General features: G+C 41.0%; 1 protein-coding gene and 2 pseudogenes across 8 annotated transcripts in view; all 3 read right to left on the bottom strand.

Moving 5' to 3' along the window:
• Patj (PATJ crumbs cell polarity complex component) overlaps positions 1–24,255 on the bottom strand; it is a 430,613-nt gene that overhangs the window by 180,856 nt on the left and 225,502 nt on the right. For all 8 annotated transcript variants that reach the window (XM_045148899.1, XM_045148905.1, XM_045148902.1 and 5 more), the window contains one exon: positions 7,668–7,864. In XM_045148899.1, the coding sequence (XP_045004834.1) occupies positions 7,668–7,864 (197 nt within the window). The remainder of the gene's footprint in view (positions 1–7,667; positions 7,865–24,255) is intronic.
• LOC123460920 lies at positions 18,168–19,704 on the bottom strand (annotated as a pseudogene).
• Positions 19,882–22,222, bottom strand: LOC105944373 (annotated as a pseudogene).

Genomic DNA, 24,255 nt, shown 5'->3' with positions numbered 1-24,255 from the left:
CTAGGCTTCATCAATGTTAAGTAGCAAAAATGGTGAGACATAAAATTACTTTTGTTAAAGTAATGTACATTAGATTTCTATTTCAGGATTGTTTGTGTCTTGTGCAGTTTAGACAAAAGATGGTCAAAGCTACTAAAATGCACACTGGTACATGGATGTATTTTAAGGTGATGCTAAACTACTAGAAATAGGTTGAGAGGGTCAAATTTGCTCCAGTTTATAGCTAGGCCTAACTATGAACAAAGGGCTGTTAATCAATAGTGACCCTGACATGTGGCTGGGGAAGAGAGCTGCCTCAGGGGCCTGAGTCAGTTCCTGTCAAGTCTCTGAAACATGTCTAAACATGCCCAAAGATGGTAAAATCTGGACCACAGCCAATCAAAGGTGTATAAATTTAACTGCTGCTTGCTTAGCCAATCACATTAGAAGATGACCTAACCCTCCCAGAATTCCCCTAGCTGTGCTTAAAAGGGGCCTGTGTGCTCCTCTCTGAGTCGCCATTTTGTATGAGTGGTTGACCCCCACAGGCTGACTTTTTCTGCACAATAAACACTTTGTTTTTATATACTGTTTGAGTCTGGTGTCTTTCTTCAGTGATTCCTGGACCCTTACAAGGTTTATATGCTTTTAGCTTTAAAAATAAAAATACTTGGGGCTGGAGATATGGCTCAGCTGTTAATGTGCTTGCCTGTAAAGCCTAACAACCTGAGTTTGATTTCCTAGTACCCACTTAAAGCCAGATGCAAAAAGTGGTAAATGCATCTGAATTTTGTTTGCTGTGGCTAGAGGCCATGGTGTGAGCCATTCTCTCTCTCTGCCAGGCATGGTTGTAGCAGACAGCTTCAGCTTTGCTGAGATGAACTTCCAGATCAAGAACAGTTATGGAGGAAGGGATACTTATTGACGCTTACAGATGTAGGGGAAGTTCTATGATGGCAGAAGAAGGTGGCCTGCCTTCACAGGTCCAAGCACAGAGGGGGCGGGAGTGTGAGCCCACACTTCAGGAGCTCCAGCTAAGCACCCTTTGCATATCTTTAGATTGAAATCTGAAACCCACCACCACACTTTAAGATCCACCCAGTGAAACTGCCTCCAGCCAGGTGGCTGCAGATGCAAACTACAAAGTAATAAAACACTGAATATATTGGGGGGCCATCTATTCAAACTACAACAATGGTGGAACATGTTTTTAACCCCAGCACTCAGGAGGCAGAGGTAGGAGGACTGCTGTAAGTTCAAGGCCAGCCTGAGACTACATAGTGACTTCTAGGTCTGCCTGGGCAAGAGCAAGACCCTACCTTGGGATGGAGGGTGGGTACTTGTGCATGCTTGCTGAACAAGATGATCTTAAGTGTGAACAAAATGCCAGACCTCAACTCTGCTTTTTAAATTGCCTTATAAACTCAATTAAAAGTTCAAAATTTAGATAGGTTTAAGTACTTATCTTAATGAGCTAAAGCTTTGAAAAACTGGAAACCTTATTCTTCACTAACTAATAATACATATGAAAAAAAAAAAAAAAGACAAGAGTTTGGACAGAAGTATCCTGTAGAGATGGATGCTGGGCCCAGAAGCCAGAAATTACTACTAGAAGATTTTGGTGCCAGGAGTGGGACACTTTTTGGTGATTTGTTGATCAAGGAGGCCCCTGGTGACCCCCAAACACTTAAGGCTATTGCCAAGGATGCCATAAGAACTAGTTGATAAGGGTTTGCTGTCTAATAACAGAGTTACTATTATTTGTCCCATTCTTAAGTTCTAGTCCTCCAATGTATAAATGACAACCTTCTCTGTGCCCCCACAGAAGATGACGAGACACTTCTACAGGGTCCTTCAGCTCTAGTAAGTCACCCGTCCTCTTTGTTACAGAAGTATGGAGATCTAGAGTTAGACTCCAACCAGTGTATTATTTCTAAGATGAGGGTGAGAACACAGGGAAAAACAACCTGTGATGCTTCCAAGGAAGTCACATGGTCAGCAAGATCATCCTAGCAGATGGCATGAATGCTAAGGAGCCATAAGGATTCTCCCAGGCCCCTGAAAGTCTCTCCTAAAGGGATGCAGCTGACTGTATGTACATAGATACACACATTAAATTCTGGCTACCTACTTGGTCTTTAAACAACCAGTAGGCAGATAGTACAACCAGAGAGTAAAGTATGTCTTAAAAGCTTTGGGTGACAAGCTTAAGTAATTTCCCTCCTTAATTCCAAAGGTCAATGGATAGAGTGGCCCTTGTACAGAGTTACGCAACTTTAGATGTACACTCAGATATGCCATCTTTAAGATTAAATGCTGTGTATATGTATTCCTGACAATTCTGCTAATGTTTCAAATGCTTTACAATATCTACAAACAGAGATGTAGACCACTATGCTATTTGATGAACAGCTTTAGAAATGGATTTCTGGATCTTCATGATGAAAGAGAATTAATGCCTATCATTTCCAGTAACAGGTATTCTGTTAATTTTTAGACTTGTATACTCAGCTGCTGTTTTAATTTTATCTCTTCTTGTTTACAGTCAGTTCACACTTAGGGGCTGGACACTATTTTGTCCTCCAAGGTCTGAAAGTCTATACGAATAGGAGCTCTAAAAAGCCCCGTTTCCTCAGTGCCCATTCCCCTGACTCCTCTTGTTTTATTCTTTCTCCTCAGCATCTTCACCTAGGACTGTCCTACCATACTACAACAATGCACTTTTGGGGTCCCTTAGATAGACCTGCTGGAGCCGGGTGTGGTGGCGCAGAGACTGTGGTAGGGAAGATTGATGTAAGTTCAAGGCCAACCCTGAGACCACACTGATAATATCAGATCAGCCTGGGCTAAAATGAGACCCTACCTCAAAAAAACAAAACAAAAGACCTGCTGGAGAGTTACTCAGCTGCCACACCCAATGACCCCACTCATCTGGAAGAAGCCAAATCAGTTGTTGCCCCAACACCCTAATGGCAGTAGGGTTACTTCTTCAGAAGGGGAAATGGGGCAGTTTAGAGGTAAAAGGGTTCCAAAGATAAAAAGAAAGAATGTCCTTGAACCTGTAAGAGAGAATGTCTTTCTCTTCTTATCACTTTCCCTCTAAAACTCACCAGAGGTGAATAGGTCCATCTGGTTCTATCTGTTCCTTTTGTAGAGGAGTAAAGAACATAAAGAAATTACTCCTTTTCCTGAGAACCTGCTGGTACCCAGATACCTGATGTTAAAACTCTCACAAGAGACCCAGATTTGGGTCTCCAGGTGAGCTTTTCTATCTTCGGAATTTCCCTTCTGTTGCATTGAAGCTCTGTATTCTTTCCTTTTGTTAAGCTCCATCTCTATAAGACTTAAAATAAAATGTTTATAAAGTTTATTTTCTGGTCTGTAGATTTCATTTGTCAAAATTCATAATACAAGGACCTAGAAGGCCACTGATTCAGTGTAATTCTGTGATTATGACTGTCAAGTACCTTAGCTCCTGTGTTCCTGCCCAACCATGAGCTTTGGTAATGTCAAAGACAATGCAAATTACTGTAACAAATCACATTCAGACCTGCTCACCATACTCTTGGTCTGTTTCTCTTCTATCTATCTCTGCTTGCAAGTAAATAAATAAAAATACTTTTTTAAAAAAATCATGAAATTGTTAGCATGTTGGAACACAGAATTTGGGATAATCTTAATATGCATTCCCAGGCCATGGCCACTCATATTTGGCTCCAGAATAAATTATCTCTTATTCCTTTGAGGAGACATGACTTGCATTGACAACTTTTATGACTTCAGTTTTCCTCAAATAAATTAGTATTAATATTATTAGACATTAGGATGGATTTCCTTGTAGTTTTATGTCTTTATCCATGAAAAGTAGAGGAAGCATTTATGCCTTTATTTTCCATTGTACACATTCAACATGTCATCATTCAGTGCACATTACAAAGGGAACACTCCTCATACTTACAAGTATCAAAGGGCTCAGGAGCCAGGAGAGACTATGGCTCTACGTGCTAGCCCAATCAACTGTGCCACCCACTATGCTCCTTTGGCTTCTACCATGACCTGGCAAATTACTCCAACTCCCTGCACAGCACTCTATTCTCACAGTGCACTGTAGAAGGATTATCATAAATCTTATATTCTTATCACAGCACCTGCCAAGGCCTATGCATTTCAGGGCCCAGTTGCTCAGGGAGAGCCAATACTCCAGTGTACTCCTTATTCCCTTCTATGTGGTAATTATATGGAATGCCTTTTGAAATTCATTCAGTAACCTCCACACTAGGACCAAAGGAAAGGGTAAAGGAGCTGAGATTTAATCATACTGCCTTGTGGGGACTGATGTGAATTTTCTTTTACACATGAACTGGTCCATCAGTGGACAGAATTCACTAGTGCTATTCCATTGTACTGAAGCAATCCCACAACAATGACATCAGCAGTGACAGAGTTTCTGGCTTCAAAAAAAAGATACAATGTGTACATGCCATTTTTTTCTCTTACCTCACTGAAAGGTCTTAGCAAGCAAGACTAACTATAAGAGGGGCTTTTGAGCAAGGGAATAATATAACAATGGGGGGAGAGTAATCATGAGAAGTAGTATGAACAAATGGTGAACTATAAAAATAATTATCAGGACATACAGTTTTATTCAACTCAGAGGAGAGGCCATAAAAATAAACATGCTGGGTGGGTGTCAGCAAATATCCATGATTTGCTCCACCCCAGAGGTTCAGAAAGAATATCACCTACATGTTCATTTGCTAATGCTTTCTACAAAATGCTGTGTACTCCAATCATCTATGACTCTGTAATAGCCAAGGGACAGCTCATGTGACACGGGCTCTTAGCTTTCCTGGGACTCATCATTAAATCAATTTCCTATTCTCAGCTAACAAGTACACTGGATTTGATTTAATATTACACACCAATTCCTCATATATCAAAGATACATAGCTAAATTTTTATGAGCTATAAAATAAAAATAGGATAATTTTTCCTACATAAATTTATTTTCCTGTCATCCTTGACCTAGGGTCAACATAATAATAATATCACATGAAAAGATGAGTTACAGCTGCTTGAAAACCTGGTATGCATACTTCCCAATCTTTAGGCTGCTGCAAGAGTTAAGGAATAGGAAGACCATGCTTTTTATTTTTATTTTTATTTTAGATTTTTGAGGTAGAGTCACACACTAGCCCAGGCTGACCTGAAATTTACTATGTAGTCCCAGACTGGCCTTGAACTCATGTTGATCCTCCTACTTTGGTTTCCAAAGTCCTAGGATTAAAGGTATGTGCCCCCATGCTCACCAAATACCACATTTTTTCTTTAAGAAGGGTGGTGGTTTGAATGTGAAATGTCCCATACAACCTCATGTGTTTCTGATAAGTTTCCTACTTAATCCTCAGCTGGTGGAGCCTTTGGGAGGTGGAGCCTTGCTGGAAGAGGTGTGAAGGGGAGGGGGTCCTTGAGGTTGATTAGTCTAGCCCACTGGGTGTTAAGAGAGAACACATTCTTTTTTTTCTTAAATATTTTATTTTTATTTATTTGAGAGACAGAGATACAGAAATAGGCAGGGGGAGAGAGAGAGAGAGAGAGAGAGAGAGAGACAGAGAGACAGAGAGAGAGAGGGAGGGAGGGAGGGAGGGAGGGAGGGAGGGAGATAATAGACACACCAGGGCCTCCAGCCATTGTGAATGAACGAACTTCAGATGTGTGTGCCCCCTTACACATCTGGCTTATATGGGTCTTGGGGAATTGAACTGGGATCCTTTGGCATTGCAGCAAGTGCCTTAACCGCTAAGCCATCTCTCCAGCCCAAGAACACATTCTTGTGTGGTGGTTTGATTCAGGTGTCCCCCTTAAACTTAGGTGTTCTGAATGCTAGGTTTCCAGATGATAGAGATTTGGGAATTAACACCTCCTACAGGCAGTGTATTACTGAGGGCTGGCTTATGAGTATTATAGCCAGTTTCCCCTTGCTACTGTTTGGCACATTCTCCTGTTGCTGTGGTCCACTTGATGTTAATGAGGAGGAGATGTCCATCTTTTGCTCATGTCATCGTTTCCCCCTGCCACTGAGGAGCTTCCTCTAGAGTCTATAAGCCAAAATAAACTCCCATCCCCCCCCATATTCCTCCTAAATATTTATGTTTATTCCTATAAGGTTAAATGTTGCCTTAAGTGTTAAGGGTGGCATATGACTTTGATCCCAGCACTTGGGAGACAGAGGTAAGTTCGAGGGCAGGTTGGGACTACAGAGTGAGTTCTAGGTCAGCCTGAACTAGGGTTAGACCCTTCCTCAAAAAAACAAAAAAGCACACTAACAAATCAATTAGTGTTGCTTTTGCCTTCAGTTAGAGAAGCTTCTTTTTGCAGTTTGTAATGATGAATGTGGAAATTCAAAACCCATTCAAATGCTGAGAGTGACTGTTGAGTGCTCAGAGCTAAATGAGACACTTCTATCACACTATCCAAAGCTCAGGGGGCATTGCGGAAGAGAGGTAGAAAGGAAGTGGTCATTGCATTCATGGACTCACAGAAGCTGTGATAACAATCTGCACAAGACTGACACAACACAAGAATCCCATAATATTTTGCAAGTGCAATGCAAAGAGACACATATTTGAAACACTGACATGAGAATCACAGATGGATCATACACTAATAATGTGCTTGTTTGCACCAGATGGAGAGTTTCAAGAATATTTTGCCCAAAATAAGAATGCAGAAAAAGCTGTTTTTATTGCTGCACACGTGAAAAAGAGATGATCAGAATGGCATCTTAATGCATATTATCTTACAAAGCAGGCAGGAAACTTTGTCTCCCACAGGAGCAAGTGCATAAGCCATGCAGTCTAGAGAATGGCCTTCATACGCTGAGAACATCTGTTTGGTTGGGATATTTTCCTTGGGTTCAGATAAGACTTGTGGAAATGTGAAGATCACAACCCGGTTTGCCAAGTATTTACCATGAGTCCAGAAGACCTGGTGAGTGGAAAGCAGGCCTCTTACAAGGTCCACCAGGGAGAGGCATATGGATGTATCCCCTAGGGAACAGAGCCCTTAGACAGGGTTGCTGCCAAACCAGCATCTTAGACCTAGCTCATGCAATTCTGGCACTAAATCCTACATAAGTAAAGAATGTAATTTTTTTTTTTCAAGGAAGGGTCTCACTCTAGCTCAGGCTGACCTAGAACTCACTATGTAGTCTCAGGGTGATCTTGAACTAGTACTAGGATTAAAGGCATGGGCCACCAAGCCCGGCTTTTTAAGAATATAAATTCTTAATGCACTTGCTTTTTGTCATCTTGAGTTATTGGCGGCTGATGGGCGAGAAAGACTCTGTGCCATTCAAAGTTAATCTAACACATGAGTTTGGTCCTCCTTGTAAATGAGTATCACTATCAGGTTTGCATTTCATTTCATCATCAGACACTGACCTGACTACTGAAAAAGAAAAATCAATTGTTTGAAGATAACTGTTAGTTTGATTTATGTAGAGGCCTTTTTTTGTGTAATTTATTTTACTCTTATTTTACTGTTAAATGATTTGTCAGACAATCAATGATACACCAAGTAGAAATAACAGGAGAGGGTTTTGTTCATGATAAGAGTATTTTTCTTTATGTAAGTATAAAAATAAAGGTGTGATCAGTTTTATAAAAAAGGAAACATATGCCTCTCACCTCTAACAGCTCATCTCCAATGTGTAGTCGTCCGTCTGTGGCGGCAGGTCCTTCAGGGTTAATTCCCACTACAAATATGCTCATCCGTGACCGGTCTTTATTACCAGCAAGGCTGAGTCCCAGTCCATTCTTATCCTTTTCCAACTCGATAATGTGCAATTCCCCACGCAGATCAGCATATCGTTGCCTTATTTTTTCTATTTAAAAGAAAAAAGGTAAAGTTTAAAAATTTCAGTGTTGCCATTGACAATACAATATGAAGATGTTAGCACCCTGTACTCTACAGGGGATTCTTTTTCACTTTTATTTTTTGATGTGTTTGTGCATGTGCACTCGCATGCAGAGGTCAAAGGGCCAACCTTCAGGCACTGGTCCTTGCCTTCCATTGTACTGAGGCAGGGTCTCTTTTATTGCTCCTTGCTGGTCTGGAGCTTCTGGGAAAGTCTGTCCCCATCTCTTCTCTCAAGTTTGTCATGCTGGGATTACAGACAACTTCATGACTTCTGACATTATGTGGGTTCTGGGAATCTGAACTCAGGTCCTTTTTTTTTTTTTGAACTGTGGTGATTTGCATGTAAATGTATGTCTCAAATAGCCTGAGGTACTTTTGATCAAGATTAAATTTCAGACTTAAGTTTCCAGCAGGAAGAGCCCTGAGAGTGGACCTTGAGTCCAGTCCACTCCCTGGTTGTTCTTGATTGCTGGTGTTGGCAGTTTTCTTTCTGTTGTGGATGTATGATGGAATGAATCAGCTTCCTTCACCATGATGAAGTTTCCCCTGGAATCTGTAAGCCTGAAATAAACACTTTCCTCCCATACAATGGGCATTTGTCCCAGTAGCAAGAAGGTTAGCTGCTACCAGCAGTGAATGCATTGTTTACTGAGCCATCTCCTTAGCCCCTAGATGTCTTTCAGAATGACTGTCCATGAGATTGGCATGGCCTTAAGTATAAGTTATAGTTAGCCACTATTTTATCTATCTCCATCTAAGAAGTGTGGCAAACCCACAAAATCTGTCATTGTTCTGGTTCCCATTACCTCAGACTTCTACAGTTTCTTTTGTTTGTTTGTATGTTTGTTTTTATTTATTTATTTGAGAGTGACAGACAGAGAGAGAAAGAGGCAGATAGACAGAAAATGGGCGTGCCAGGGCCTCCAGTTACTGCAAATGAACTCCAGATATGGGTGCTCCCTTGTGCATTTGGCTAACGTGGTTCCTGGGGAATCAAGCCTCGAACCGGGGTCGTTATGCTTCACAGGCAAGTGCTTAACCACTAAATCATCTCTCAAGCCCCCCCCCTTTTAATATAATCACAAAACTAACAAACTGAAGAGACAGTTCACAAAAGAAACACAAATCATCAATAAGTATTTTCAAAAGTATTCAATTTCCCTAATCATCAGGAAAATAAAAATTAAAACCACACTGAGATACCCTTTCACCCCAGTTAGAATGGCTATCATAAAAAAAAACAAAAACAGCTGAGAACAAAGGCTAATAAAGGTGTGAGCAAAGAGGAACCCTTGTTCATTGCTGATGGGAGTGCAAAATAGTACAGCCACTTTGAAAATCAGTAAAAGATTGCTCTAAAAGTTAGAAAAAGAACTGCAGGGACAAGACTTGTATACAATACAGAAGGCATTTAGTAAAATCAGTAAAATGGGGCTGGAGAGATGGCTTAGCAGTTAAGGCTCATGTCTACAAAACCTAAGAACCTAGGTTCAATTCCCCAGTATCCACTTAAGCCAGATGCACAAGATAAGATGACACATGTGTCTAGAGTTCATTTGCAGTGGCTAAGGCTATGGTGCACCCATTCTCTGCACACCCCCCCCCCCCGCAATCTGCCTCTTTCTCTGCTTCCCTCTCTCAAATAAATAAACAAAATATTTTTTAAAAGCCAGTAAAATGAAGGACTAGCAGCATAGCAAAAATCTTCCACACAGGAAAAAACAGGAGTCACATTCACACTGCAATAAGCAAACCCAAGGTATCGGCAAATGCGTGTGCACGAGCATCAGCATGATGCTGCAGTCACTTGCAGGTCCTCACACTTGTCACTGAGAAAAATACTAACTTATCAGTGAAAGAGGTTACTATGACAGGGAGTAGTCAGGGTGACTGGACCCCTAGAGGTAAAAAAAAAAAAAAAAAAAAGGCAGGAAAAATCTACACCTGCTAGAAATCAAAAATGATCTGACTTCTTATCTTTTACCTAGCTCTCTATACCCGTTTTTCCACAACCAGGCCCCTGCTGGGAGGGAGGTCTTTCATAGGATTTTTTAAGAATACATTTTTATTTTATTTATTTGAGTGTGTATGTTTGAGACAGAGACAGAGACAGAGAGAGAGAGAGAGAGAGAAGAGGCAGATAGAGAAAGAGAGTGGGTGCTCCAGGACCTTTAGCCACTGCAAACAAACTCTAGACGTATGTGTCCCCTTGTTCATCTGGCTTATGTGGATCCCAGGGAACTGAACCAAGGTCCTTTGGCTTTGCAGGCAAGTGCCTTAACTGCTAAGCCATACCTCCAGTCCTCATGAAGGTTTTATAGTTACAGAACAAAAGTCATAAATCAAGGCTCACTTTTCAAATACACTGGCTTGATCACCAGGTAGGTGTTTACAGCAAATCGGGCAAATCTCCACCATAGGCCTCAGATGATATCTGATGACATTCTTAGACCTTGGGTTGGTGGAAGCTGGGGTCTGTTCTTGCATTCCATAAAGGTAGCCTGAGGTAATTTGGCTCTGACTTGCAACCTTCAATCTCTCTGTGACCACAGGAGTTCTATCAGTCCATTCAGCCTTGCTGGAAGTAGGTGCATCAGATGCAGGGCTTTTCTAGAAACTTTAGTTCACACTAGAAAAGACTTCCTGGAGGAAGCAGGATATGAGCAGATCTTGAGTATGGTACAAATGTGATCCGACGAGAAGATTCCTGGTTCTCTAATGCAACAGGGATGGGGCCTTGGGAACTGACTGGCTCCTGAGCTCTCTAACCTCTTCAGGGAATCCTCTTACAAAGTCATAACTTAAATTGGAGGGAAGGGTTGTGTTATAAAAATAGCTTTTGGGCTGAAGAGGTGGCTTAGTGTTTAAGGCACTTACCTGCAAAGCCTAAGGACATATGAGTCTCCGTGTCCCATGTAAACCAGGTGCACAATGATGCAAGCACACAAGGGGGCACATACATCTGGAGTTTGATTGCAGTAGCTGAAGCTCTGGTGCACCAGTTCTCTCAAATTTAAAAAAAAAAAAAAGAAGAAGAAGAACTGGGCGTGGTGGTGCATGTCTTTAATCCCAGCACTGGGGAGGCAGAGGTAGGAGGATCGCCGTGAGTTCGAGGCCATCCTGAGAGTACATAGTGAATTCCAGGTAAGACTAGAGCGAGACTCTACCTTGAAAAACCAAAAAAAAAAAAAAAAGAAAAAGAAAAAGAAAAAAAAAGCAGCTCTCTCTCAGCTGGGCATACTCTATGTTGCACACCTTTAATGCCAGCACTCAGGAGGCGGAGGTAGGATGATCACCATGGGTTCAAGGCCAGAGTGAATTCCAGATCAGCTTGGAGTAGAGTGAGACCTTACCTCTGAGGGGGTGGGGGAAGAGTGCTAGAATAGGCAGTTAGATTAATCAGGCAGGGCCAGGGCAGCTCTTAAAGGTTGGGGCCTTAGGACATAACCAGTCCTCATGCCCATCTCAGCTAGCTCTGCCTGCACCAGTCTTAGGATTTAGTGTTTGCCCAGCTCACCCAGTTAGACCTCTCTCAAGTGTGCAATCAACTGGTCCAGGTATGGGTGGATTTCTCCTCTCAGCTTAGGCTGATTGGCTGGGACACCTGGAATAGGTGTGTCCAGGTAGAATGGTGCAACTCCTGTGTCCCCCTGGATCCACAGACAGAGTAGGCCATTTTCCCTCTCTTTCTGGAGCTGGCAGCAATATTTTTTGGGGTCTTTGGATGGGTAAGAGCTTTCTCCCATCCCTACTGGGGTGGGCAGAGGCACTTTTTCCTTTTATTACTGTCTGCACTTTTGATCTTTCTTGGAAGTCGACTTTTTCTCTTTCTCTTTAGAAACTACTTGGGCTCCTGCTCTGCACATGGCCTACATGGGCTTTTAGGCTCCATGTGGCATACTTCTCTTCTCCCCACTTTATCTTCCCTTACCTCCCAGTTTTCTCTCTTCCCCACTACTTGTAAGATAAATAAAATGTATTTTAAAAATCATTTTCCTAAATCTGAAATTGCCAGTTCTTTGGTTAGTTTGCAGATACAAACTCATGGCTTGGGGTTCCAAAAGCACCCAGTAACCTCACCTCCCCCTATTATACCTCCAAAGAGAGGGAGGGAGGGAGGGTGGGAGGGAGAGAGAACGACATCCCCACTCCCTGCCCCATGGGGCTCTCTCCATCACTACAAGCCCAACACAAGGAGCCTAGTGATAATGGATTGATGTCTGAATCATGAGCCCAAACCAGGTTCTTCCTTCTTCATATTCTTAGGTTTTTTGGCACAGTGGCAGAAATCTATCATACTGTTGTTAAAATAAAATAAGTAAAAGAAAAAAAGCTACAATGTGCTCCTCCAGACACAAAATGGCCTGGATATCCATGACCTCACAGTGCCTGACACTACCTACACAAGACCATCATAGGAGGAAAAGATTATGACATCAAAATAAAAGAGAGACTGGCTGAGAGGAGGAGGGAATATGCTGGAGAGTGGAGTTTCAAAGGGAAAAGTGGGGGAAGGAATTACTACAGGATATTGTTTACAATTATGGAAGTTGTCAATTAAAAAACCCCCAAATAGACAGACAGACAGACAGACAGATGCACAGACAGAAAGCCATCCAAGGAAAATCAGTACAGTAGTAACCCAAAAGAGAAATTTCAAAGGTTGTATTATAGATGGAAGAAAGCATTTAATTAATGATACCTTATCAACAAAATTAAAATTAAACAGCAAAACAGAATACAAGGGTACTTTCTGAAGTTATATTTACAGATAGAAAATAAAACAAGATTTTAAAAAATATCCTATTAATATACAGGGAAGGCATACGAATAAGCAGAAAAAGATGACAATAGAAATCTGGCCTCACAATAAATCCAAATCATATATAGAAATGTGAGGAAATGCTCAAATTTACTAGCACATTTAGAACTGCATGGTAAAATGAGGTGCCAAGACCTGGAATGGAGCTTGCTGCGTGAGGCCCTGAGTTCTATACCCTAAGACATCCCCCAAAATAAACGAGAAGTCAAAACACCAAATGAGATATTAAGTAAATGAGATGCCAAAGTGAAACATAATGAGTCTGCAATGCACGGAAATGGTCTCACTAAACGTTTGCAGAAATAAGATGAAACACACTGTGCCTGGGGGGACAGCTGGTACAGTCACTGTGGAAGCAGTCTGGCATTACTTAATCAAGTATATACACTCCTTACATCAACAAATCTACTCTTGCTACATGCATGCTACAAATAAGGGCATGGAAAGGGTTGAGTAAAATGTTATTTGAGGCAGTGGGAGTTGGAGGCAATCAGGGGCTCACCATTTGTGGATGGATGTCTCACTGTCCTATTGATTATTGACAATTCTTTAGAAATAGCAACATAAAGAAGAGATTTTGAAAAATTGCTGAATGAGAAAAGAAGAGCAGCATGGGCTCCATAACACTCCTATATCATGGACACAAGTTCAAATGCCAACACATAAATCCCACAGTATTTTACAAATGCATATACAAAGAGACAAATACTCCAAACACTGAGATGGTTACTTGTTGAGGGTTGAAAGAGTAAAGGGAAGTACAAATGACAGGCTCAAGCAGACCAAGGACAGCAACAGGCCACAAAGGAGGGCCATACATAATGTGATCCCAGCCTCTGAAGACAGAAAAATGGTGATTTAATTTATAAAAGTTTTCAAGATGGAAACATACATTTTCCCCCCAGATTTAAAACTCATCTTACTTGTCCAATCTTCGGGGGGGGGGGGCGGACAAAACAACAAAACTAGCTTTAATTAATCTACATTCAGTTGCTTCGACATGAAGATAGTAATGACAAGAAGCACCTTCCTTTGGGAAAACATGGCTGTATCACTGCTGCTGAGCACTGTTGGTGAGGAGACAAGCTCATGGAGAGCTTAGCAGCTGGGACTCCCTTTAGCTTGGACTATACACACACCCCTTTCCTAACAAAGCACTTGGCGAGCTGGGACCCTGACCTGCATATCCACCCCATTCCAAACAATGCAATGGGTCTCCTCTCCCTTAGTAACCCCTTGGCAAATCCCCTTTTGTGGTTAATTTCCATTCAAACACAACCCAGAACATACTAACTAGAGGCCAGCAGTTGACATCAGGTATCTTCCTCGCTCTCTGCCTCTTTGGTTTGAAACAGGGCTCTCTCAGATTTGGCAAGACAAGCTAGCCAGCAAACACTAGGGATCTTCTTGTCTCCCCTTCTCCAGTGCAAGGATTGCAGGCACCACCATGCCCAGTATTTTACAAAGGTGCTAGAAATTCAGACTCAGGTTCTCATGACTGCATGGCCATGAAGGCATCTCCCAGCCCTGATCAATGCATTTAATGACACTTAAATACCCCTTATTCAATGACCTAACACTGATGGAAGCCAAGTTCCTGTTAGGGAATTTGTCCTTGGGCCATGGAAGATAAATATTCATACCACTAGTTTTAACCTAGAGATATAAAATATTTGTAAAAAAAAAGGGGGGGGGAGTTATCAAAGTTACCCATATATTTTATTTCATTTAATTTTTAAAATTATTTTTTGCAGTAGTGGGGATCAAACTCACAGCTTGTTTGTGCTGGGCAAACAGTACACCATGGAGCCATACATTCCCACACATCCGTTTTAGTCAGTCATCAGGAAAACCAACTAACTAAAGTCTGTCACTGTGCTTGCTGCATGCTACAGACACAGTTATAAGCTATAGCTAACTTACAAACTGTTGTTCAGCTGTATTTTGTACCACATGGTGCCAAATCCTTATTAACATTTCCAGTAAACCTGCAGGTTTCTTGCTCTAGCTTCCATCTGTTAAGTGCTAACAAATGTATTATTTAGCTTTCTTAATTTTTTTACAGCTTTATTCTTTTATGGAATGGAGCATAATGAATAAAAAGCTCAGCAAAAGCAAGCCCTAGCACATTAGAGTTGGACATATTTGCACTTTATTAACAATTTATGGGGGACATACTTTGTTGCAGGTACTTTACTAAAACTCCCAATCGATTTTCTTCACTCCTGGTAAAAACCCTCCTTATCAGTTAAGAGCCATCCTATGCTTATTTTTGTTTTGTTTTGTTTTGTTTTTTCGAGGTAGGGTCTCACTCTAGCTCAGGCTGACCTGGAATTCACTATGTACTCTCAGGGTGGCCTTTAACTCAAGGTGATCCTCCTACCTCTGCCTAAGTGCTGGGATTAAAGGTGTGCACCACCACGCCTGGCCATCCTCTGTATTCTTGATGTGGGAAAGCAGTATGTGTCACACTGCTCCAGCACTGCCCCCAAAGAATGATAGAGAAAATTATTTGAGATCTAAAACCCCAAGGATTTTCCAAAGAATGCACTCCTTCACTTGAAAGAAGTAACATCATTTCAGTTTTAGATTTGCATTTAAAATTCCTTAGTGAGGCTGGGAAGATGACTCAAGGGTTAGAAGGTGCTTGCTTGCAAAGCCTGTCAAACCTGGCTTGGTTCTCCAGTACCCACATTAAGGCAGATGCACAAAGTGGCACATACACCTGGAATTCTTTGCTGTAGCCAGAGGTTCTGGCACCCACCCACTCAATCATTCACTCTTTCTCTATTGGAGGGAAGACTTGAAAAGCAGAAGGCATGCAGCGTATCACCTTTTTAGTACAGTCTTACAAGGGGAAGGACAATAAGACAGTCAAAGTGTGGAGTGTTCTGTAACTTGTGTCACAGGTATTTTTATTGCACACATTTTCCAGCCACAAAATTTGGGTTATTCTAAAGCATTTTTAGACACAGGGCTTGAAGTGGATTAAAACAGACCCCTCAGATAAATTTTCCCTACCTTGTGGTGAGAATTAATTTAAGCAAATCAAAGAAATTTAGTTACTTCCTTTTACAGCTCCCTGCCTTACACTTCAACTCTATTTTACAGATAAAGATCTTTACTCTTGAAGGGCTGGAGAGATGGCTTAGCGGTTAAGTGCTTGCCTGTTAAGCCTAAGGACCCAGGTTCCACGCTCGATTCCCCAGGACCCACATTAGCCAAATGCACAAGGGGGCACATGCGTCTGTAGTTCATTTGCAGTGGCTGGAAGCGCTGGTGCGCCCATTCTCTGTCTCTCTCTGCTTCTTTCTCTCTCTGTCTGTTGCTCTCAAATAAATAAATAAAAATAAACAAAAAAAATTAAAAAAAAGATCTTTACTCTTGAAAAATAAAGATCATGTCTAATATTATGAAGGTAACTTATAACCAAAAGCTAAAGTTCCTTAGCATGCAATTCAATTCTTTTCCCACCAATCATGTGAAATTTCTCAAATATATATATATATTTTCTAAGGTAAGGTCTTGCACTAGCCCAGGCTAACCTGGCACTCACTCTGTAGTATCAGGCTAATCTTGAACTCATGGAAGTTCTCCCACCTTTGCCTCTGAAGTGCTGGGATTAAAGGCATGAATGACCATATCTGCCCCTAATATAATTTTTAAAAATATTTTTATTTATTTATTTGATAGACAAAGAAAGAAAGGGAGAGAGGAGGGGAGGGAGAGAAAGGAGGAGGAAGAAATATGAGTATGGCCATGCCAGGGCCTCCTTTACTGCAAATGAACTTTTAGATGCATGTGCTACTTTGTGCATCTGGTTTTACATGGGTACTAGGGAATCAAACCCAGGCCTTAAGGCTTTGTAACCAAATGCCTTGAACCTCAAGCTGTCTCTCCAGCCCTAATCTGTCTTTTTATTACATTTATCTGTCATGAAAAGATACTGTTTCCCTTGTTCCAAGCTATGTATCAACCCTGACACATATAAAATGGTATAACGACTAGATCTTAACTGACAAAATTATAGCCTAGGTGACTTTCAGGAATCTGTTACAGGATTTTCAGTATGTAACCTACAGAATCATCTCCCATGTACTGCACTTTTTTCTATACAGATCATGACAGTCAATCATAAAAGTTCACAGGGATCAAGTTGAATGCAATCTTTAATATGCCTTTTATAACTCATCTAATCCCAGACTCTCTGCCTCCATTACCAATCTCGGTTGAATAAATTTGAGGCTTGTTTTGGCCACACAACAGAGTCCTTAAGAATCCTAGTCGCCTCTCTCATCCTGCTCACCTTCTAAAGACATCTCACAAGATTTCCTGTAATTTTCAGTATAATTGCTTTTGTTTGCTAGGTGTAATGAAAGTTGAGGTAGAATTTCAAAATGGGCAAAGGAAACCAAAGTCAGTACACAGGTGACAAACAACCCAATCTTCACCGTCAGAAAAAAAAAATCAAGGCTACATCCATCAGTTAATTTTTAAAGTTTGTGCTGCTGAGTGACCTAAGCCAGAGGTCCCCATAGTGGATTGAGGGGGAGAAGACCCCCATGGGACCTGGCCACAGGGAGTTGTTTCCATGGGAACCAGCAAGGTACAAAGAGATAAGAAACAAGAAAATGGTTTTCTCCAGATGTACTCATTTCAACTTCAGTAACAATATATTATTTTAAAGGGGTGGGGTAAAGAGGTTTTGTTTTGTTGTTATTTTGCTCTTACTTAAAACTAGCAGGACTCTCCCCTAAAATGAAGAAAAATATTTCAAAGGACGCACATGTTTTCTTTTCTATACTCAATCACACATACATACACCCCATTATACACATCTACAAATTACATGAATACTAGTTTTTAGTAAAATATTAAGAGTCACAATGGTGCAGAATCTTTTGTATTATATATATTTTTTATTTTACTGTGGCACTGGCATGAACCCAGTACATCCAAACCAGACAAACTCTGCCAAGAGATCACCCACTTTCCTTTACTTTTTTTTTTTTTTTTGGAGAACTTCTGAGAACAGTTTATTAGTGTTCATTGTCCAAATCAAGTGTATTAGTCTCAAGTTCAAATTTTTTCATATTATTTGGAAAACCATAAAATGACTGAAGAACATTTCAACAGTTGAATAAATGCACAAATTTAATGTGCTACAGCAAACAGTAAAATACATATAATATTCAATAACCCTGAAAATTCTTTACTTAAAACACCATGTTATTTAAAATGGGTAAATAACAAAGGAAAACAATAATTTTCAAAACTCATCACTTTTAAGAAAGCATACAATGACGTGGATTATAGATATACAATAGGGAATTAACCATCACCTGTCATTAATGGGAAGATTGCATGTATTCAAAATAGTCATAATTTTAAGTCAGACAAAATATCAAATGCAAGAGTGTTTCTTTCAGTGTCTTTAGAGGTGTCTTCAATTCTGCTTGGTTTGGACACTTCCTGGGAGCTCATCTTTACTGTTTCTTGGCTTTGCTGCTCCTCTTTTACAACCTTCAGAGCCATGATAAGCACAGAGACATGACACACAAAAGTCAAAGCCACAGGCTTTATGGCTGCACAGGCCCCTTTTCTTGTAAGGCTGGTACTTGGCCGGGGATTGGCACCTTGGGCAAGGTTTTAATGCTTCATTAGTAAATAGAGTTCTGGTGACCTTAACATAACCTTTCCTGCTTACCATCTATAACGGTAATGGACGAGCAAGCTCCAGGTGTCAAAACTTTTCCCCAAGGAGGGCTGGACTTTGCTCTTCCTAAGAAGCCTGTGCTTGCACTGATTGCAAGGCCAAGCGATTTAAGAGGTGGAGCCGGGTGGCAGCATCCTGGACATTTAGCACAGCTCCCTCAGGCTTAGCTGTCAGTTGTGTGATATAATATTTCCTCCTCTGATTTGTTTTTTTATCTTGAGCAACAATTTTACTCCAATTTCCAAACACTATATACTCTCTGCAGTCAAGGGATCTAGAATCATAGTGAGCATATGTTTCAAATTTCTGTGTTTTAACTCTGTTAAGATGTCAGCTGTTCTATACCCACCTTCTTGCCGATCAGTCCTGAAAGAACACACTGCAGTATAGCTATTTCCCCTTCATCCTTTTTCTTTAAGAATTCATGGGCATCCTTTTGCTAGAATCTTTTCCTTTTGCTTTGCATAAACAGCTCATGTACTACCTGCAAAGCTGGAGTCCTTGACAAGTTCTCAAAGCTCACAGTCAAAACCTCCCTCTTTGCACCACTGCTCAGCTGACACTCAGAGATGCCCAAGGTGTTCACAATGGTGGGGAGGGCCTCCTTGCCCTCTTCCATCGTTGACTTGTGAGCCTTGTCCCTGAAGAGTGGACAGTCTGCTCAACCTTCCAAGATGCCTTGGCTTTTTTATCATATCCCTGCTCTGGGGGTTCCCTTGTTTTTGAAGTAGTTCTTGAAAAGAACCCTCCTGGTCAGAGAGGGAATCTTCTAACTTATCCCAGCTCAGTGAGCTAAAGCCACTGTTTTCAGGTGTTGAAATATTGCCTCTCACTTCAGGAGGAGGAAAAGTGTTTGACTTGCATTAATGTTTCAGAGCCGGGCATGGTGGCGCATGCCTTTAATCCCAGCACTTGGGAGGTAGGAGGATAGCTGTGAGTTCAAGGCCACCTTGAGACTACATAGTGAATTCCAGGTCAGCCTGAGCTAGAGTGAGACTCTACCTCGAAAAACAAAAAATCAAATAAAGTTAATGTTTCAAATTTCTGTATTTTAACTCTGTTAAGATGTCAGCACTATACCTATCTTCTAAGATTACTTACTAGAGTTCTCATCTGTTCCAGAGGTCATTCTACTACCAATGGAGCCCAGGAGTTCACCATGTGTATTAACACTTAAACTGCTATCACTGAAGTCATGGGTGACAGAATCTTTAACTATTGTCTCAAATTGGAGATATACACTCAACTTCAAATAAGCTACAATCATCTTTGCAATCATCAATTGTGGAAGGCTTGCTCTAAGAAAAATTTAGTCTTTTGTTTTGTTGGAAGTCACTTCCTCTGTTTTATATTACTACTTGCTAACAGGTTAAAATTATTTTGCCTTTGAAAACCTGAAGCACTGCTTGGACTGTTTTTCTAAGAACTTGGCTAGCACCACTGTTCAGAGAACTGCCGTGTGACTCCAAATCCCTGTTAAGAAGAAGGAAAGGTAAATCCCACCTTCTGCGCAGTAAACAGTTTTTTCTTCTGATTTTAGGAGTGTTGCAAAGTTCTGGGCTTTTATCCTAGGAGAGGCAAATCCATTTTTTCAAGTAGGAGATTCTAAAGGATTTGTTAACCCAGCACCTGAAGTTTGAAGGTACTCACAGATTAATGTTGGCTCTTTTTCTTTCTTCCCAATGAATTATTTATTGAGAAAGCAACAAGATTCTGACAACTCAATATGGCCACTACCTTGAAAAGAAGATATGGAACAAAACTCTTTGAGGCTGGAGTGCTTGGCATTAATGGTAGGAGATGCCCCTTTCCTTCCTGCATTATGGCTGACTTGACCTGGGGACCTTCAGGATATCTTCAAACTCTTGTTTTTTTTTGTTTGTTTGTTTGTTTTTTACAGGATTTTCTACATTTATTACATTCATAGGGCTTAATGCCAGAATGTATAATTTCATGCTTAGTGAGGGCTGACCGTTCCCTGAAAGCTTTCCCACATTCCTGACAGTTATAGGGTTTCTCACCAGTGTGAGTACTCTGGTGAGCAATAAGATGGGAGCTCGAACTGAAGGACTTTCCACACTCAGTACATTTATACGGTTTTGTTGCAGAGTGAGTTCTTTCATGTTTACTAAGGGCTGAATAATCCCTAAAAGCTTTTTCACAGTCATCACATTTAAAAGGTTTCTCTCCAGTATGCATTCTCATGTGTGCAATAAGATGGGAGCTCCAGCTGAAAGACTTCCCACATTCAGTACACTCAAAAGGTTTCTCTCCAGTATGAGTTCTCTGATGTCCAATAAGATGGGAATTCCAGTTGAAAGATTTCCCACATTCATTACATACGTAAGGTTTTTCTCCTATATGAATTCTTGTGTGTACAATAAGATGAGTTCCAGCTGAAGGTTTTCCCACATTTGTTACATTCATAGGGTTTTATTCCAGTGTGAGTCTGTTCATGTTTAGTAAGGGCTGAACGATTCCTAAAAACTTTTCCACATTTATCACATTCATTTTTTATGTTGAATAAGGTAAGAGCTCCAGATGAGAGATGTTCCACATTCATTATACCCATAAGGTTTCTCTACATTGTATGTACTTGTATGTTGAGTAAAGAATGAGCCATACCGAAAGACTTTCTCCCACTCATTGTATTTATATGTATTTTCTACAGTTCCAATTTTTTTATGTTCCATAAAGGATGAAAAGTAAAAGATATTCTCATATTCTTTGTAATCATACTGGTCTCCAATTTGAAGTCTTGGATGTTCATTCAGTGATGGGCTCTGGTTAAATATTTTGTGGCATTCCTTATATTCATACAGTTTTTCTCCTGTATGTATTTCTTTATGATCACCAAAATGTATTTTATGATTGAAAGACTTAACAGCATCAGTACATTTTAAAAGATTATCTCCAGTTTCCATTCTTGCAGGGTGAACAGGTTGAATATCCTGGCAAAAGGCTTTACAATAAGTATTATTTTCATGAGTAACTTTATCTGCATACATTATGGTGGAGTTACAGCTCCAACTTTCAATATGAGCATCTGGTTTATAAAAATGTTCTGAGAAACTCTCTGAGATGGAACCAAATTTATGTTCTGGGTATACTCTGTCCCAAATTCACAGAATTCAGGACCTCTTTGAGACAGTACTTATTTTTGCATGAAAACCATTTGCTTCGTTATTGTACTTTGGTTCATGTGGTACATTTCTAATTGGTCTTTACATCCCAAAACACCTAACCTGGAGAACCAAGAATCACCACATATGTATCTTTCTAACTTCATGCCAAGTGACTGTTCTTCCTTGATAATATTCTGAGCTGGAGTTAATGCTTTGCTTTCAAGATTTCTCACCCACTCTGGACAAGAACTCTGAGGACATGCTTGCTCCAGTGACCAGGGCTCTTCTCCTTGCTCCAACAGGGAGATGACCTTGGGCTTGGCAATCTGCCCACAGAGAGCCAGGTGCCCATAGGTCTCTAGCATCACATCACGATATGGGGTCCTCTGAACAAGGTCCAGCTGCTCCCACTCTTCTTGGGTGAAGGCCACAGCCACATCCTTGAACGTCACTGGTTCCTGAACCTGGGCTGTGGGGAGCCCAGCAGCTCTTCTCCCTTCTTCAGGGCTTCCCACCATGTGCCATGCTGGAGCCTGAGGACACAGAGTCCAGGAGGCCCATGGATCAGCAGCTGCCATCCCCCAGGACTGGTTCACGGGGGCACCCCAGGAGGTCCATGGGTTGATGGCTGCCATCCCTGAAGAGTGGTCAACAGAAGTCCTGGCCAGAAGCGGCTCGGCCGGCTCAGGGGTGTGGGCAGGTGGGAAGTGCATGGTGTCCGCTCCTCGGGTCCGCTTGACCCTGCGCCTGGGATGCAGCTCCAGGCCTGACCCATGGGGCTCACCGAGGCCGAGCCGCAAGAAAATCTCTCATCTTTGCCTTAAAAGTAATGCCTTAGTTGGGCGTGTTGGTGCATGCCTTTAACCCCAGCACTCGGGAGCCAGAGGTAGGAGGATCTCCGTGAGTTTGAGGCCACCCTAAGACTCCATAGTGAATTCCAAGTCAGCCTGAGCTAGAGTGAGACCCTACTTTGAAAAACAAAAACCAAACAACAACAACAACAATAAAAGTAATGCCTCTTAAAGAGAGAAAGACCTTTAAACAATTACTTGCATGGTGCCGTAGCATGGAGGGCTGAGGGCTGCGCACACCTCCTTTACTTTTTTTTTTTTTTTAAAGTATCTCACTATCTTGCCTGTGTTACACAAAATGGCTTTGAGCTCAGAATTTCCCTGGCTCCATCTCCCAAGAAGCTTGGACTACAACTACCAACCTTTACAACTTTCATTGACTTTTTATGGGGTTCAGGAGACACTGCTCCAAAATATAGCAGCTTGGCAACTCAGAAAGCAGCAGTAACAAAAATACTTTTTTCTCCCTCATGTAGGCTATAAAGCCTAGGAAAGATCTTCCTGATCCTCCCTCAAGCAGAGGCTTTCAGACCTCACTATAGAGGTGCCTCACCTACATTAGGAGGCAAGGAACATGGTTATCTCTTAGAAGAATCTCAACAGGCTACTCATGGCCCCGCCCCTTCACCACACCCCTTCATCATTAGCTCATGGTCCCTCCATCCAGTCTCTTCTCCACAAAAACAAATGCAAGTTCATTCCTTTCCTTGGTTCATTTCCTTATAAGGATTCCACACACAAAACCCTTATTTATTTGATTCATTTTACATTACTTTTGTTAATCTGTGTTTTGTTATAAAAGCATCCCCCAGGAGCCTAGGTATCAGGTGAGGGGCAATAGTTCCCATTTACACGGGTGCCACCCCACTTCTAAATAACAACTCCAGGAAAGGAAATAACTGACCCACTTCTTCCTACACCAGGTTGGTCTGAAGTATTTTTGAAGGAACAATGGGTTAAAAGAATTAGAGAATAGTCTTTTGATTTGGCTTGTTTTAAATAGGAAGTCTCTGGCCCCATGACAATATGATCTGAAGAAAAATAATATCTCAAGTTCCCCATAACTCTTTATCAAAGCATCAAATGCCTTTTTCCTTGTCCAAGAAAGTCAGTAAGATTTCTCTAGTGGGTCTCAAAATGTTTTTCCATCATCATAGGATATTAAGTGTTGCTAAGTAACAGAACTTTTCTCCTGGGGGAGGGGGTGGAACTCAAGTCACTGCCCAATATTTTAATAGCAAATGCCCAACACACCAGAATAACGACTCAATCAAATTTCAGATTTACTTTCTTGGTCTATCTCCAAATAACCGAGAATAATATGGTACAGAGGAAGTATTTTGAGACATTTTCCCTACATTGTAAATGTAATAATGCCATTTCTTTTTAAATTATAAAAATGTCAATTTAATTTTTTCTTATGTAATAAATAATTTTTAACACTGAGAGTTAGTTACCATGCAGATTTGAAGTAAAAACACATGAAGAAAAACCATAGCTAATCAGAAGAAACAAAATATGAACTTGAGTATCAAGGAGCAAATTTCATATTAAGATTCACACCAAGGGGCTGGAGAGACAGTTTAGTGGTTAAGGCACATGCCTGTAAAGGCTAAGGCCCCAAATTTGATTCCCTACAACCCATGTAAACCAGATGCAAAAGGTGGGACATACATCTGGAGTTCATTTGCAGTGGCTGGAGGCCCTGGTGCACCCACATATATTCTCTCTCTCTCTTTCCATTTTTCTTTTTCTCTCAAATAAAGAAAATATAAAAAATGTTTTTAAAAAGATTCATATCAAATATAGAAAATAATAAAAATATGACAGCATAAAAAAATT

Source organism: Jaculus jaculus, chromosome 5, assembly GCF_020740685.1.
Source record: "Jaculus jaculus isolate mJacJac1 chromosome 5, mJacJac1.mat.Y.cur, whole genome shotgun sequence".
Taxonomy (NCBI): domain Eukaryota; kingdom Metazoa; phylum Chordata; class Mammalia; order Rodentia; family Dipodidae; genus Jaculus; species Jaculus jaculus.
The sequence above is the reverse complement of the archived record's forward strand: the minus strand, read 5'-3'. Positions and strand labels throughout refer to the sequence as shown.